At 38.4% G+C, this 18,334-nt stretch overlaps 1 protein-coding gene across 1 annotated transcript in view; it reads left to right on the top strand.

Annotated features, from left to right (window-relative positions):
- Prosalpha3 (proteasome alpha3 subunit) overlaps positions 1-18,334 on the top strand; it is a 93,917-nt gene that overhangs the window by 58,440 nt on the left and 17,143 nt on the right. Inside the window, exon 6 of the mRNA XM_067146573.2 lies at positions 7,396-7,519. Within this exon, the coding sequence (XP_067002674.1) occupies positions 7,396-7,519 (124 nt within the window). The remainder of the gene's footprint in view (positions 1-7,395; positions 7,520-18,334) is intronic.

The raw sequence follows: 18,334 nt of genomic DNA, 5'->3' as shown, positions 1-18,334 counted from the left end.
ATCAAGCTTTGAGTAATTTGAACGCTCTCAAGGCCTTAGAGCTAAATGTACTTTTAGATGATTTGATTGTTTCACAGCTAATTCTTGAAAAAACGGAAGCGTCAATTTGTAGAGAGTACGAAACTACTTTGAGTCCCAAGACACTTCCTACTCTTAGAGATACCTGCAACTTCTTGGAAACAAAATGCAAGTCCATTGAGATTGTGAGTTCTACTTTGCCTGTAAAACCAACCCTTTTGAACACCAGAATGAATTACCCATCCAGTCGTAAGCAGCTTCAAACCCAGAAGTTATGTGATGACCACTCCGCAGTGCACGTACTGCAATGAAGCTCACACACGAAGTGTCGTAACTTTGCACGTATGTCTGTCAATGAGCGCATAGACTTTGTAAGAAGCAGCAATCTGTGCTTCAGCTGTTTACGGGGAGATCACAAGGTACAGGCTTGTAAATCTGGTACCTGCCGCACTTGTGGTAAATGGCATCATACTCTAGTACATGCAGACACTACATCTCAGCACTTTACTCAACAACATGGTCTGTCACACAACACCGAGAAAGCGAGTACATCAGCACAATCAGAGTCACATATCAATAGCTATTATTCACAAAAGGTGGAACCAAGTAGACACATCCTTTTATCCACTGCACGCATCAGAATTAAGGATCGGAATGGAAAGTGGCAGACAGGTAGAGCTCTACTAGATTCAGGCTCCCAATCATGTTTTATGTCGGAGTCCTGTGTCCAGCGATTAAGGTTGCATAGAGAGCCTAACAGAACACCTGTCCAGGGAATAGGTGATACCATTTCAGAAAGCAAGTACAGTGTTTCAATAGATCTTGGCTCATGCACTAGTGACTTTACAACTTCAGCAAATTGTTTTGTGCTTCCTAACATAACAGATGACTTACCGGGTCACAGGATTGATTCTGCTACATGGAACATCCCCCAGCACATTGTTTTAGCTGATCCCGAGTTTTATAAGCCCTCCAAGATCGACATCCTTCTAGGAGCTGAGGTCCTTCCGTACATTCAGCAGACAGGCAAGCACACCAAAGATGCTAATCACCCCATTCTTCAAGAAACCAAACTGGGATGGATTTTAACCGGAAGATACACAATTAGTGCCGGTCCTTCAGGTGTCTCACGGCGGCCGGTACTGTCATGTTTTGCTAAGACAGATGTTGAAGTCCAACAGCAGCTTTGAAGGTTTTGGGAGATCGAAGAGTTGCATCAAACTCCACATACGAAGGAAGAAGAGCAATGTGAAGCACACTTCGTGCAACATACCAAGAAGGATTCTACAGGAAGATTTGTTGTTCGTCTACCGTTCAGAGAAGACCTTGGGTGAGTCATTTCAAATGGCAGCCAGGCGATTCTATCATCTAGAGTGAAGATTACACAAACAACCCAATATGAAGCGAGAATACGTGAAATTCTTGACGGAATATGAAGAGTTAGGGCACATGGAACTGACACTCCCTTCTGCGATTCCTGCATATTATGTACCTCATCACGCCATTATCAAGGAATCCAGTTCTACCACAAAGCTATGTGTTGTATTTGACTGTTCTGCTAGTACCAGCAGTGGAATTTCCTTGAACGATTTACTTTATGTTGGGCCAACAGTCCAGCAAGATTTGTGTTCTATAATCACCAGGTTCCGGACCCACAAGATCGCGTTCACTGCTGACATAGAGAAAATGTACAGACAGGTACAGGTAAATGAAGGAGATTGCACTTACCAGCGTATTCTCTGGAGAAACGACGAATCGCAGCCCTTGCAGGAATATCAGCTCAAGACCGTTACATATGGTATGGCAAGCGCCCCGTTCCTTGCGACACGATGTCTATATCAGATTGCAATGGAAGCCGCTCTTGAACTTCCTAGAGCATCTGAAACGCTATTAGATGACTTTTATGTTGATGACTGTATGTCTGGATCACAAACTGTAAATGAAGCTCTCCTCGTGCAGCAGGACTTGATACATTTGTTAAGAAAGATTGGGTTTTCACTGCGAAAATGGTGCAGTAATATCCAGCTATTCTTGAGAATGTTCCTCCAGAGTATCGACTCAACTGCTCCTACAGCTTGACAATGATGAGAATGTAAAGACGTTAGGTTTGTTATGGGCTCCAGCTTCTGACAAGTTTCAGATAGTTAATAATGTTCAACCAAGTCTCCACGCTCCACCATTTTCTAAACGCAGTATTCTCGCAACAGTATCATCCATATTTGATCCTTTGGGACTCATTAGTCCAGTGGTAATTTTGGGAAAAATATTTCTACAACAGTTGTGGCTAAAGGAGACGTGGGATGAACCTTGGATCCAGGAATGTCACATGCTTGGGAAACACTATACTATCAGTTACCTTCCATTGAGAAGATTCTAATCGATCGTCGCGTCCTGGTTAATGGCCCCATCAAGGATATTCAGCTCCATGGATTTTGTGACGCCTCTGAGAAGGCTTACGGTAGCTGTATCTACATACGATCAACTAATATCCATGGTAATACCTCAGCCAGACTACTGTGCTCTAAATCACTCGTCGCTCCTTTGAACAAGCTGTCACTTCCTCGGCTACAGCTCTGTGGAGCCCTTCTTCTTGCACGGTTGGTTAAGAAGATTATCCTTGCACCAAAACTATCAGTCTCTGAAGTCGTCCTGTGGACAGACTCGACCATCATCTTGGTATGGATAGCTGCTCCATCTACAAAATGGAAAATGTTTGTAGCAAACAGAGTATCAGAGATTCAGTACAGCACTGAGAACAGTGAATGGAGACATGTGGCATCTCAAGACAACCCAGCAGACATATCAAGGGGATGTTGTCCTGATGAGCTTGGTAGAACTCAGTTATGGTGGCAAGGACCAAGCTGGCTACAGCAACACCATGATATGTGGCCTACCTCTGCAAGTACTAGACTACCAGTGCTGCCTGAAGAGAGGTGCAAGGTGACATGTAATATCGCAACGATTCCTGAGGATAATATTATCAACCGCTTTTCCAAGCTTACCAAACTGCAGCATGTTGTAGCATACTGTCTAAGATTTGCAAGAAATTGCAAGCCAACTCATGGGTGCAGAGCAACAGGTGCACTATCCCTTCTAGAGCTCAACAGCGCAATTCTCCACTGCATACGAATAATTCAGTTGACATCGTACTCTAAGGAAATACATCAGTTGCAGTCCAAGAAACCTATTCAGAGCAAGAGCAAATTAAAAACTCTAAATCCAATGTTAGACAGTACCAATATCCTGAGAGTGGGAGGAAGACATACCCTATGAACAAATGCATCAAGCGATACTGCCTGCAAATCATCACCTTACGAAGTTGATTGTTGAACAAGAGCACAGATGTATGCTGCATGCCGGCGGACAGCTTCTACTATCATCGATTAGACAGTGGTATTGGATTGTTAATGGCAGAAATGTCATCTGATGAATTTTGCACCGTTGTTTGACTTGGCAGAAATTGAAGTCAAACACTGCTCAACAGCTAATGCGTCAGCTGCCACGCCCTCGTTTAGAAGCAGTTAGACCATTTTACAACTGTGGGATAGACTATACTGGGCCGTTCTACGTAAAGACTGGTTCCAAGCGATCACAATCAAGGCAGAAATGTTATAATGCCATATTTGTATGCCTAGCCACTAAGGCAATTCACCTCGAGGTTGTAATCAATATGTCTACTCAAGCCTTCCTAGCGGCATTGAAGAGATTTGTCTCACGTCGTGGTCGATGTCAGTCCATCCACAGCGACAACGCGACAAACTGCGTTGGTTGTTAATAAACTTAACCATGATAGGTTAATATTGTGTTTGGTCCGTATTGACTGGTCTGAATGTACAATATAACTATTTATAATAGTTTATTTAAATCCGCCTTGATCAATACACTCATTAAATGAAAGAAACATTATTTATTAAACCATACATGTTTCGGGAAATCTCAACCATTCCCTTCATCAGTGGTTAGATCAAAGAATAACATAATATGACACAATCTTTTGTTTTACAATTTGAAGGAGTATTGTGTCCCAATACATCATGTCAAAGAGTAAAGAGAACTTATGAAATATTATTGGGACACAATACTCCTTCAAATTGTAAAACAAAAGATTGTGTCATATTATGTTATTCTTTGATCTAACCACTGATGAAGGGAATGGTTGAGATTTCCCGAAACATGTATGGTTTAATAAATAATGTTTCTTTCATTTAATGAGTGTATTGATCAAGGCGGATTTAAATAAACTATTATAAATAGTTATATTGTACAAACTGCGTTGGAGCGGACCGAGAACTTCGTGCAGTGATTAGGTCCTGTCAGCAGCAAACGGAAGTCAGAAACTTCGCAGTACAAGAAGGAATAATATGGATCTTCATCCCTCCTGGAGCACCACACTTTGGCAGATTATGGGAGGCTGGTGTGAAGTCCTTCAAGTACCACCTTTGCCGCGTCATGGGAACTATGTGTCTCACTTATGAAGAGCTGACCACACTCACTTGCCGAATAGAAGCCTGCCTAAACTCCAGGCCCCTTATTTCCTTGTCTTGCAACCCTGATGACCCTGAACTCCAGGTCACTACCTGATTGGCACAGCTCTCACTACCATTCCCCAGCCAGATCTAGGTAATACTAAACTTAACCTACTGACTAGATGGGAAATACTACAGTAGCAAATGCAGAGGTTCTGGCACCGCTGGTCGAACGACTACCTGCATCACCTTCATTTCAAATCCATAGGGCAAACCTTCACGATTTTTAAGTTGGTTCTGCAGTATACACACTGTAGTGGAAAGGAACATAACATTCTAACAATCGCACAACAAATTTAAGGACTCCACACCTGCTTATGCATAAGGATATCATTTAACCAATGAATTTTTATTATACGACTGACTTGCAAGTCTTTTACTTGTCGTAATAGTTTTTATGAGTCAAGATTTTAATTATAGATTTAAAGGGTTTTTATACCAAACATTTTAAGGCGTCATGAATTTTATATATATGGTTGCCTATTTTCCGATAACAGCTGAAGATGACGCAAGTATGCGTTGAAACTATTCCTGTGAAATTTAATGTTGTAATTGAATAACAGCATTAAAATTGTATTGATAGGTGGAAATATCAAGTTTATTTATTGCAGCAGGTGTTCGTCACTGTTTGCGCAAAAACATGAAATGTTGCAACTTTTAGGCCCCTCAGTTAACGCCCTAATGAATGTCGGCACCCTAAATTGATGCTGACATCTTTTTACATGTACCTCAATGTGTTTTCCAAGTTTCATCGCGATCGGAGACTTAACCATTGCCAATATTCCCTCGTCCGATTGGGAGTCAAGCGGCTTGACCACTAAGCCACACTCGATACTTTCGTAGTTTAGTGGAATGTAAAAACTATAGCATCATCACTTTCTTAGAATATAAATATTTGCCTGCCATTATCACCTTATTCTTTTTGAAGCTGTTTGGCAGCACAGCAAGTCGTGTTAACTGTACCTGTAAAACTTCTAGCTATCAACAACCTCCACTTAACTATAATACCTGATACCTATGGGAATCAACATCTACATCACTCCACTTAACTGGCTGGCAAGGGACAGCAGTGCAGCATACAAAGTTAAAAATGAACTCTAAAAGTTTAACTTTAAATAACTCTGGTAAATCCAGCCTAAGTAGACAAAACTGATACAGTACGTCTATCATATATAGTTCTTCCACTGTAAAAATTCTTGAAGCTGCCATTGAATTAAAAATTTGTTAATGGAGGTCTGTGTAGTACCAAGGAAACAGGCACCAATCTCATAACACAGAATAAATTTCTGTCTTTTGGAAATGGTCAATTTCATTCCTCTAAATTTGTATACAGTTCAAATACAAAATGAGACAGTATTGTTATAAGGTATCCACTACTTTGTTGTAAATCGTGTCTTTGCCTTTGAAACTCTGTTTTCAACATGCACCAAAGGAATCTGTTCACAATTGTACTGCTTAAAAACAGTGGTTATATAACTGAGCTCGGTAGCTGTAGTCCCTTAAGTGCAGCCAGTATCCATTATTCGGGAGATAGTAGGTTCAAACCCCACAGTCGGCAGCCCTGAAGATGGTTATCTGTGGTTTCCCATTTTCACACCACGCGAATGCTGGGCCTGTACCTTAATTAAGGCCACAGCCACTTCCTTCCCACTTCTAGCCCTTTCCTATCCCATCTTTGTCAGTGAGACATAAAAACCAATTGTTAAAAAAAAAAGGTGGTTATAAGCAAATGACGAATCATCATGAAAATTTAAAATTGTCAGAATAGAATTTTATGACTTCCTGTGCCTAAAGCCCCTGGCAATTTTGTAATATTTTAATTTACTTCTCTCATCATTATCATCAGTTTCCCATTTCCAGCTCTAGCTGGGTCAGGTTGTTAATGGCACCTTTTCATTTTCCTCTATCCAACTACCATTGCTACTCCTCAATTGTGTTCCAACCCAGGTTCCTTACGTTCTTAATAAAGTCCAACCACATTAGTCTGAGTCTACCTCTTGTTCTCCTTTCTTAAATCTTAGCCTCCATCATCTGCTTTAGTATCCTTCACTCTTGCATCCCCTTAACCTTTCCATCTCTTTTCATTCTGTCAGAAAGCTTTTCTACTCCAGTTTCCTTCCTTACATCCTCATTTCTTACTCTGTCCTTTCTTGTTTTTTCTTGCATACTTCTTAAAAATTTCATTTTTTATAGCCTGGATTTTACTCTCCTGTCTCTTTGTCAGTGTTCAGATCTTTGCTGTATATGTTAGTATGGGACATGTTATACACTACCTGTTTACACTTTCTTGGTACTTCCTTCTACCAGATCAAGTTCCTCACTCTCAGATAAAATGAATTTCCTTGTTGTATCATTTTATTGATCTTTGTGTCCAATCCTGCATCATTTTGTTTCCCAAGTTGCTTTCTACAATTTGAAGGTGTTGTCCCTCAGTATTTACAGTACCTTTCCCGTCTCCTTCTTCTCTAGTCAACACCATTGTCTTTCTTTGTCCGCAAGTCTTAATTTCATTTCATAAGTACCAGTGTACTCGTTCAGTATTCCAGTTGACATTGTACTTCCTCTCTGTTTGCTCCCCACATCACAGTGTCCAAACATCACCTTCAGTTCCTTGTCCCCAATTTTTTTTTTTTTTTTATTCCATCACAATTTCATCCATTACCATTCTGAACAACAATTTACTTCTGTACATTATAACTTGCATTATGTTCATGGACTTGTTATAATACATATATAGGCTTTTTAATAATTGTGGTGTTGTAAATGGTGAATTATTGACCTGCTTCTGCCTTTTACCTCCCATTTTTTAAATAGGTTGTGTTTAACATGGTTAATGTTGGTTATGTTTCAGGCTGCTGTTTCTAGTCTTAAGCAAGATTACAAGGAAGGTGAAACTACTCTTCAAGATGCTAAATCATTAGCTATCAGAGTTTTAGCAAAGACACTTGACATGACTAAACTCACAGCGGAAAAAGGTAATGATTCATTCAGCGTTTTCCTCTATGTAGTGGTGATAACTATTTAACGATATTGACCAACTAGCTCCACTCCTGTAACGGTAAATGAATTACCTCATTAGAGCTCTTCCTGCCACTTACTAAGTGGCCATGATCAGTAACTGACTCCCTAAGTTGGTGGTGGTGGTGATTATTGTTTTAAGAGGAAGTACCACTAGGCAACCATCCTCTATATAACACTAATCAGAGAGAAAAAATGGAAGGGATCCAACACTTCAAAAAATGAAAGTATCGGCCAAAGGAGGACAAGGACCACAAAGGCCGTGAAAATGAAAGACTCCCTAGGCCTCGAGTGCTTTAATACCATCAGGGTCTGAAAAGAACAAGATTTGACCAAGGGAGGTCGGATAGGATAGATGAAAGTGAGTAGTCTGGCACGAGTAAATTTAAGCAACGCCAGGACTCAGCTAAGGACCCCGTGGTCGCCAAACCACGCTCCCAAGTTGCGAGCCCCTGGGACCCCTTTTAGTCGCCTCTTACGACAGGCAGGGGATATCGTGGGTGTTATTCTACCCTTAAGTTGATCTAATTCCATGAATTATTAACTTGTATCATAATCATCAGTTTCCCATTTCCAGTTCTAGGTGGGTCAGGATGTTAATAGCACCTTTTCTTTATCTTCCTCTATCCAACGACCATTGCTATTCCTTAGCATTATTATTATTATTATTATTATTATTATTATTATTATTATTATTATTATTATTATTATTATTATTAATCTCTTGTTTATTGACAATGCAAGTTAAAAAGTGACATGCATTAGTATTTATAATAAGGGAATGATACAAAGTCAACCCAAAGAACATATAAGTTGGAGGCTCCAAACAAAATTTTTTAAACTGTTTAGGATTTGCTGATGACCTTGCTCTATTGTCCAACAATATTCAGGAATCTCGACACCAAATTAAATCTCTACAGGAAATAGCACAAAAAATAGGTCTTACAATATCCTTTGAAAAACTGAGATGTTTACAGATCCCCCACTGGTAAATAAAATAACAATTGATGGGCAAGAAATCAAAATTGTTGATAAATTTAGGTATTTAGGAGAAATCATAACTTATAATCTTAATGAGAAACCAGCTTGGCATAACGGAATAAATAAATTAAACAAAGTTTAAACAATTTTTAAAAAAGCTTATCGATAGCAGCAAAATTAAGACATTATAAAACAGTCACACAGCCAGAAATAACTTATGCTAGAATAGGATCAAATAAAACAGTGTATAAGAAAATTGAACCAGTATTGAGCCTGATTAGGATAAAACGTATTTCATTCTTTGGACATGTTATCAGAACACCTGACACCAGAATTAGCAGAAGAATAATTGAAAAATTATGGAATTGCAAGACCAAGATTAAATGGATCGCGGAAATTAAGGAGAATATTAAAAAACTACAAATAACAATAGATGATCTTAAAAACAAAACAGAAAAAATTAAGATACTTCAAGATACACACACACCAGGCTACAGACCAAGATCAATCAATAAAAGGTCTAATGGGAGGGTATTTTCAACAGAACAAAGGAAGGCAGCATCTCGCAGAATGAAAAAATATTGGGCTGATAGGAAATCAAGAAATGCTTTGTATAATTGACTAGAATGGTCCAATGTAGGCCATAAAATGTAAAATAAATATAATAAATAAATTATTATCGCTATTCCAAAAATGAAAACACGTACTCTACTGAACAGGAGTAATTGCAAGGGAAAGCACGTGCTGGGCTATGACCTTGAGTTGATTCCCCAACCACAGACTCCCCAGTCAAAATATTCGTTCACTGCCAACCCTCCCACCCCCTCCTGCAACCATGTTGCCTGCGTCAGTCTTTAGCTGTCGACACACAAGCGCGGATCTGTGAAACAATAGTGCATTGAAGTGGATGTGTATTTTTATGCTCCGGCGACTAAGTTGAAGCGTGTTGTGATTAATTTCGCTGATAAATTAGGTGGTATCAAAAAAGTTTAAAAAAAGGAAGTTTATTGAAAACTATTGTAGCAGATTATGGAGTTGGTGTTTCAGAATGGATGAAATCTAAATTTCTAGAGCAGGCTGTGAAAAATTCTCATGGAAAAACACTGAAAGCATCCGACTTTGAAAAAATAGGCGAAACTCTTACATCTTTGGTTCATCCAACAATGAGAAAAAGGTATGCCATTGACAGGTAAGAAAAAGGTAAGATTTTTGCACAAGTTCTGGGTTGTTAGACAGGTGAAGGAAAGTAATCTGCAGACCCTGGCGCGGTTGATGTTTTCAAAACAGAGTTTGAAGGTTACACCTAAGGCTACAATATGGATAAAATTTACGATGCCAATAAAGCGAGTATTGATTTTAAAATGTTCCCTAAAAAAATCTTTAGCTGCCTCAAAACAAACGTTAGCCCCAGGCCGCAAAATGAAAAAAGAATGGATAACTGTTCTTTTGACATCAGGTGCTTCTGGCACACATAGACTGTCCCCAATGTGTATCAGGAAGTCAAAGAAAGGATTTTTCCCCAGATGTCCTACCAGGTCCTTACAGAGCCCAATAAAAGTGCATGGATGTCATCTGGATTCCACGAACCTGTTACGCAGGCGTAGCAGAGGGAAAGGTGATACTCCCACGTGGCGCGTCCCAGGTGGCGGATAGGGGGGTCCTAACCGGCTTGCCGGCGGACTTGAGGGAAATAAAATACCTCTCGCAGACCAAACACACTACCCCCTGTGGGTGGGGGACGCACATGTAGAATACACCCGCGGTATCCCCTGCCTGTCATAAGAAGCGACTACAAGGGGCGACCAAGGGATGATTGAATTAGAACCATGAAACTACTATTGATTCATACCATCATGCGGGGAACACCATGGGTTGCCTGTACTTGCGAGTAGTATCACTAAATTGGTACGAAATAGGTTTGTGATTAGTTGCAGTAAAAAGCCTGGCCTGGTGGATTCCAGTACCCGTGCGTTGTACCCATGTGAGCAACACCGCGGGTCTGGGCGTAGCCTGTGAGTTGTACCGCTATATGAGCGGCACCGTGGGTCAGCGTTGCCTGTGATTGGTACCCACTATGTTAGGAACACTACGGGAATACCGGCGTCCGTAACTACTACACCTAGGTGAGGAACCTTACCGGTTTGCGTTGGCTATGAGTGGCACCATTGTGTGAGAAACACCATAGGTCTGCGTTCCCTATACGAATTGCAATACTTGTGAGTAGTACCATCTGGTGTGGACCACCGTGAGTCTTCGCTACTTTTTATCAGTACCCCAAAATGACAAATACCATGGTTCTACTTTACTTGCGACATGTACCATTCTGTGGGGCCTTAGACGTGAATTTAGCACCCCTTCAGACATCAAGCATCATTGTGCTTTATAAATGGTCCCTTGGTCAGTAATACTCTAATTAACTACCTTCTTTTTGAGTGTGATCCACTGTTTTTGTTTGTTTGTTTGTTTGTTTTTGTTTTTTTGTAGGGTTCATGTCCATCCATTCATTCTTCATGACATTTTTTATTTTACTTTAGTCAGTGGATGAATTTTTTGTTTTTTCATTTCGTACCATTAGGGGCCGATGACCTCGAAGTTAGGCCCCTTTAAACAACAAGCATCATCATCATCATCATCATCTGGATTCTTTGCCAAGTGGTTTAGTGATCATTTTCTACCAAAAGTTGAAAAGTATTTAACGGAAAAAGGTCTGCCTAAAGACCAATCTTGTTTATTGACAATGCACGTATGCATCCTTGCAAGTTAAAAAGTGGCAATGTTGTGTGTTTCTTTCCTCCAAAAGTAACCAGTCTAATTCAGCCACTGAATCAGGGCATATTAGAGACCGTGGGCTGTTGTTGAGAACCATCCTGCAAGATAGTGACTCGCAAAACAAACACATGAATGAAGTGCTGTAGTCAGTAAAATGAAACATGTAATTTATCAGTGTGCACAGGTGTGGGGTAATGTAAAAACAGAAACTCTTCAAAAGTGCTGGAGAAGACTTTATGAGGGGCTTGAAGGAGCTGACTCAGAAAGTTTAAATAACTTGGCAAAAATGGTAAACGGAATTTCTGGATGTGAAGACATGGAGGTGTGCGAGGTGGATGAATGGGTTTTTGTGGACAATTCTGAAGAAATCGCTGACCAAAAATTTGTAGGAACAGTATTGCAGAAAAATACTGACTTGATCGAAGTAGACGACGTGAACGACAGAGTGACAGCTGACGATGGCTTTCATGCACAAGAGGTAAGCCTAAGTTACGAGTTTGTTATGTCTTTCAATAGCCTACTACAATATTTAATGTCTTGCTTTGTTCATTGTGAAAATTAAAAGTGGCCATTGTACTATCTGTAGCCTACTGTATAGGCTACTCTACATTAATTCTTTTCCTTTAAAGTAACACAATAAGTATAGTACATACACATGTTGTTATTTTAGGTTGCCGTAAGTTTTCTTGAACAATGCAGCAAGTCAACACTGGCGACGTCCTTCTAATGAAAAGATGGCAGGACATTGCTGCCCGGAATCGTGGGGAAGGATGCAAGAACCAAACATAAATGACTTGAGTTTCTTGAATGAGTAATTCATGCTAGATATATATTGATGTATTGTAATCCAAAAAATGTAAATTTAATAAAGATCATAATTGAAGCCTGCAAGGAGAGTTTTGAATTCACTTCGGCTTCAAAACGGTTCAGAATTCTTCATCATCATCATCGAACTCTTCCAGCATGCCTGGTAGCATGGTTGTAAACAAGCACTCTCCAATGCTGTATGTCCAGAAACTTTTTTATTTATGACAAATACCCAATTCCGTTCTCTGGTTTCCACGTCTTCCCTCAGTTGGTCTATCCATCTTTTTCTTGGTCTTCCAACCTATCCTCTGTATGTTAGTCTTCTTTCCATGTAAGCACATCGTATTCTTGTGCTGTTCATTCTTTTAACATGACCAAACAGTTTGTCTGGATGACTTTACTCTTTCCTCCATAGATTCAGTGAATCCTTGGTTTGTTCGGATCTCTTTGTTCTTTTCATGATCAAGTCGTGTCATTTGGAGGGCAAGAAAGTTCATCTCACAAATTTGAAGGTTGCTTATGTTCTTTGATGTTAGTGTGCATGTTTCCAAGGAATGGGAATGAGATATACAGTAGAAGTCTGTTATAGCGAGAATTCATAACAGCGAAACATTTACTCGCTATAACAGATTGTCGTTATATCCAATTTTTGTAAAATTTGCGGAAAACCCCATACATATTAAAATCGGTATGAAACGGCAGTAAGTTTGTTCAAAACTTACATTTTTGCGGATGATATCCACACTACGAATTGCTCGTTTCTTATTTTTCTGAATCTGGTACTACATGAAAGTGTTTAGTTTCATTCTAAAAAAATTATAGTATCACTTCATAGGCCTTTGTGGCAAACGTTCCGGGTTTCTTCTTCAAAAAGCGTCACCTATCTAACCATATATGTACCATGAAAACGTATTTCAAGCACACGCAGAGAAATGATTCTCGCTACAAAATTACATGGGAACAGCCTTTCTGAAATTTAACTAGATGCAAAAAATATAAACTATCCTCTGAATCCTGGATATTCTCTGCCATATCTTGAGGTGTATCACATTCTTACTTAATTTCATTATATAACATTAAAAATTAAGGGATCGTTTACTTCAGCCTTGATTTCTAACGAGTTAACGACTGCTATCGGCCATGTTGTTTACACATTTTTTTACAAAAATGTGTTACCCTCTTTAATTTTGAATTTTCTTTTAGAGAACAGCAGTTGACGGGCATAACTAATCGACTCCGACATCGCCTTCGAATGTCGAGGAGAGAGCTCACGAGTGTACATATAGAGAAAATGATACGGTACCGAAGATGACCGATCGCATTTTGTGGCAAATGTTTCAGTTTTTTTATTCAAACAGCATCACCTAACCTAACCTAATCCTGCTATATGTATCATGATAACATATTCTAGGCACCAGTAGAGAAATGATAACGTTCTCGCTATAAGTTTACATGACAATAGCTTCTCCGAAATTTAATCATGCGCGAGAAAATTAAACTAAACTCTGAAATCAGTAATGTGCTCTGCCATATCTTGAGGTGTATCGCATTCGTACTTAATTTCAGTGTTGAGTATTAAAATTAAGGGATCGTTTACTTACCCTTTATTTCTAATGAGTTAACAACTACTAACCACTATGTTATTCATGTATTTGTTATGAAAACATGTTCTTAATACCAGTTAACGGGTATTACTAATTGATTCTGATCAACTCCGAAGTCACTTTCGAATGCAATTCAGTTAAAAATTAAGAGTAAAATATTTCCATCTTTTCAATACAAAATCAAGTAATGTATTTGATAGTTCACAGAAATTGTAAAAAGTAGTGAAAACACAGTGGTTTGACACTATAAGTGTGAAAAAGTCAAAATTGTTGTAAAAGTTTTGGATAATGCATAAAATGCATAAATTAATGCACTTAGCTGATGAAGGAAGAATTCAAGAAGAAGAATTTGGGCATTAAAGATTCTTGAGGTTTGTATATGAAGTTCTGATAGTTGTGCTGTGAAATGTTGGACGTATTGCAGGCAAGGTCTCATTGTTGACCAGAGTTTCAGATTATGTTTAAAAATGCATATAGTTGTTGTTGAAGGATAACGAAGATTCTTGAGAATTACGTATCACACGATACGGAGTTCTAAAAGCTGCAAGTCATCAACGGTAGTCGTAGTGCTGAGAAAACAATCAATGCACACTTGGTGAACAATGTAAGAAGATGGTAAATAGAAGCCATTCAAAGAGATTAAAGTCCTTAAAAAACTGAAAGTGTAAGTAGCATTTAAAGGTTTAAAAAAAAAGTTTAAATGGTAGAGAAGATTTGCAGTTATATGTGGAAATAAATGAAATGAAGAAAGTTGTAAATAGTAATGAAAGCCAAATTAGTAAAATGGTAATGGAAAAAGAGGAAGAATAGAAACATTTTTATAAAGAAAATATGTAATATGTAACTCACCTGGCAATGCTAAGTGTTGGACGTATTAGATAGCTAATATGACGGGAAGCAAGATAAAGGGAAAAAAAAGAAAGGAAGGGGAAATTTTGTAGAGAAATGGGGAATGGAAGGGGAAAGGAAAGGAGGGGTTAATTTAAAGGGAATGGAAAATGGGGGAAGAAAACAAATAGAAAAGGTAATAAAACATGTAATATGTTAATCAATTTGCGATGCTTAGTGTTGGACGTATTGTATAATTTATGTGAAAGGAAGCAAGAATAAGGAAGGTAAGGAAAGATAAAATGGGTAGGATAGTTTGGAGATAATTGTGGAAGGGAGGTGAAAAAACGAGAGAGGAGGGGCTAATTAAGGTGGGACTTAGGGATGAGGGAATCAGAGTAAACACTGACTAAAGGTGCTATGAACAGATTGGGAAATTGATTTTAGATTAGTTAAATTTTAAAAAATTTAAATAATAATTAGGAGGTCAAATAGAATGTTGGTTTTCTCAGAAATGTCATTTAGGTTATAGTTTAAGTTGAAATATTGATCTAAAGGTATGAAACAGTTTTCTGTTATATCGAGTAGGGGGTCTTTATTTAATGTTGTTTTAAGTTCAGGATTTCCATATCTTGCTATATTTTGGTAAAATTATGGTTGTAGTCTTGCATGTATTGACCTACTGCTGAGAATGTGTTGTATTTTAGGGCATTAGTATGTTCTGAATATCTTCTGATGAAACTCTTTCCAGTTTGTCCAATATATGAAAAATTGCGATTATTACACTTGATTCTATAAACTCCTTTTTTGAGAAACTATTAATTCTGTTAACAGAGGTGGAGTTGTATAAGATATCTGCATTTTTATTATTTGTTTTAAAGGCCTATTTTTACATAGTATTTCTTAAAAATGTTATTGATTTTGATTTTTTTTTAAGTGATTGAGGGGCGACGTCTGTATTTGTTAATAATTATTTCAATGAAAAAATTATTGTAACCATTGGTTTTTGTTCAATTCGTTTTTTAGATCTTTTTTTAGACATGGGTACAGTGAAGGCTCTGTGAACTAAGCTGTTTTAAGTTGCTCGTTTGTGAGTCTGTGGATGTGTTGAATCATGACGGATTGTGGAAGCAGTTTAAGTGGGTTTTCTGAAGATTTTGTAATTTTAAAAAGTTGGGTGTCTGGTGATAGTTAGATCTAAATAGTTCATTTTTGGTCTTGTTCGGATTCTAGTGTGAATTTAATATCTGGATCAATGTTGTTAAGATTGAGAAGAGTGGTAGAAATGTTGACGGTTTTTTCATCTAAAATAACTAAGATATCGTCTACATATCTAGCCCAAAAGAGAATATTGTTAAAGTTTTGGTTGTTCTCAATCTTATTATGTTCTAGGAAATCTTAGGTATAGTTCAGCTAGGATACCTGAGGCAGGCGAGCCCATTGCTAGATCTTCTTGGTGATAGATGATGGTATCAAAAGTGAAGAAATTGTTATTTTTTGCTATTTGCTTTACGTCGCACCGACACAGATAGGTCTTATGGCGACGATGGGACAAGAAAGGCCTAGGAATGGGAAGGAAGTGGCCGTGGCCTTAATTAAGGAATTCTCTGGGTGGGATCCTTTTTGACTGTAGAAAATGAACTATTTGAAAAGAAATTCTTTGCTTTACTAATGTATTCTATTTTGTCCATTATGACTGTGGTATTACCTTTGTCGGCTTTGGTGACGATAAAATCGTCACTGATTTTCTTTTCAAGTGCGTATAATTTTTTTGTTCAGCGGATAAATCTTTGTTATTGTTATAATTAAATGGGTGGTTTGAATTTTTTGGAAAGAAAATCTTGTTTATCTATTGCCAATTTTTTTAATGGCTACTTCAGATTCTGTGATCAAGGTAGTGGCTGTGTTAAGTGCATTAAGGTTAAGCGAATTATTTTAGGGCCTTGAGCTAAAATTGATTTTAATTTTCATTTAAATGTACTTTTGATGAATTAAGTTATAAACATTTATTGCAGCAAAATAGCCATACATTAGTGAAAGGTGTTATAACAGGTCGCATAGTCTCTGATTGATCTAGTCCTCTTGTTGCAGAATTCTAAGTGATATCGTTCACATAACTGTCCACATAATGTACACTTGCATGAGTTTGACGGTTCGTGGTATGTTGAGTTTTTGCAAATGACATGGTGGAATCCATATACTGCAAGTCTTGTAAACACGTGCCTCGTCTCAAAATTTGCTGCTGTCCGTGTACGATCGATCATGGCCCCAGTTCCATAGAATTCCGTGGGTACTTCTTCTCTTTTCCTTATTAGTGTTCTTGGTAGGTTCTCCGATGCCGTTGTGTTAGGTAGGGGGTACATTGTCCTTAAATCCTCTATGAGGAAAATTTCCCGCGCGGGAAGGTAGACTAATCTGGATCTTGCTGTTTTTGCCACTTCGATTGCTCTTTTGATGTATGTTGCTTTAACTCTTTCCAGTGTTGCTAAGTTCTTTTCATTCAGATGTGTCCATATAATTTCAGTCCCATATGTAAGTATGGGAACGATTTTCAATTTGAAGAGCGCCATTGCTGTGTCAGGATTTAGTGTTTGATGAAGCTTATTTCGTTTATTGCTCTAATTGCTTGTGTCGCTTTCTCTATTGTGTGCTTAGTGAAGCATTTTGCAGACGGCTGGAGTGTTATCCCTAGATATTTATATTCTTTGGTGATAGATATTATTTTCCCTTCTAAGGTAATTCTTGTCCATTTTGGTATTTGCCCTCCTGATCTGAACACCCATCATTTCCGTCTTCTCAGTGTTAATTACGAACTTGTGTTCAATGCACCATTTTCCCACTTCGTCTATAGTGTTCTGCAGTTTCTTTAAGCTTTTTGAGCCAATCACAATATCATCCGCATAAGCGTAAGCTGCTGTATCTTCACATTGTGCAATTTCCATAATATCCTTTGCTGCCAGGGTGAACAGCAGAAGGCTTAGTGGGTCCCCTTAGAGTACACCATTTATTTGATTTATTGGTTCTGAAAGGTCTAGGCTTTCAGAGATCCTTATCTTGTTCCATTCATTTTTGGAGTTTATGATTCTTGTCCAGACGCTGTCTCTTCCCAGAGCTTCCTCAAGTTTCCTTTGTACTAATGCTTGGTCCAGGAGATCAAAAGCTTTTGTGAAGTCTATAAAGATTGTATAATATTTTTCCTTCCTTTCGATGGCTTCCCATATGTTATTTAGCAGTAGTTCCACTGCTGCGACAGTGAATCTTCCTCTCCTAAACCCGAATTGAGATTCTGAGAGGTGCTCTTCTACTGTGTCCCTTATTCTTTCTGTGATTAGTTTTGTGAATACCTTAAAAGGATTGTTTTCCAGGGCTATTCCTCTTACTTATTAGTGTCCTTCGGGTCTCCTTTCCCTTTGAAAATTACCTTTACTATTGATTGTCTCCATTGATCTGGGATTTTGGCTGTTTCTATGCATTTATTATAGTTTCGTCCAAATTGGTGCTAGTAGATGAGCCGTGTCTTTAGGTATTCATTGTATAGCATATCCGGTCCTGCAGCTTTTTTTTTTTTTTTTTTGTGGATTCAGTAATGTTTTGAACCTCAGTTGTTGTAAGTGGGAACCATGCTGCTGTCTCATACATTGTATGCACTTGGTTGGTTTCCGGTGTTCCTTCTCTTCTTTCTTTGTTGAGGATGTCTTTGAAATGTCTCGTCCATTCCTCCATGTTGATGTAGTGGGTCTGTGCCTTCTTTCGAGGGCGGATTGCTATGAATGGGTCTCTCCT

This window comes from Anabrus simplex, chromosome 4 (assembly GCF_040414725.1).
Source record: "Anabrus simplex isolate iqAnaSimp1 chromosome 4, ASM4041472v1, whole genome shotgun sequence".
Taxonomy (NCBI): domain Eukaryota; kingdom Metazoa; phylum Arthropoda; class Insecta; order Orthoptera; family Tettigoniidae; genus Anabrus; species Anabrus simplex.
This window is presented reverse-complemented; position numbering and strand designations above follow the sequence as displayed.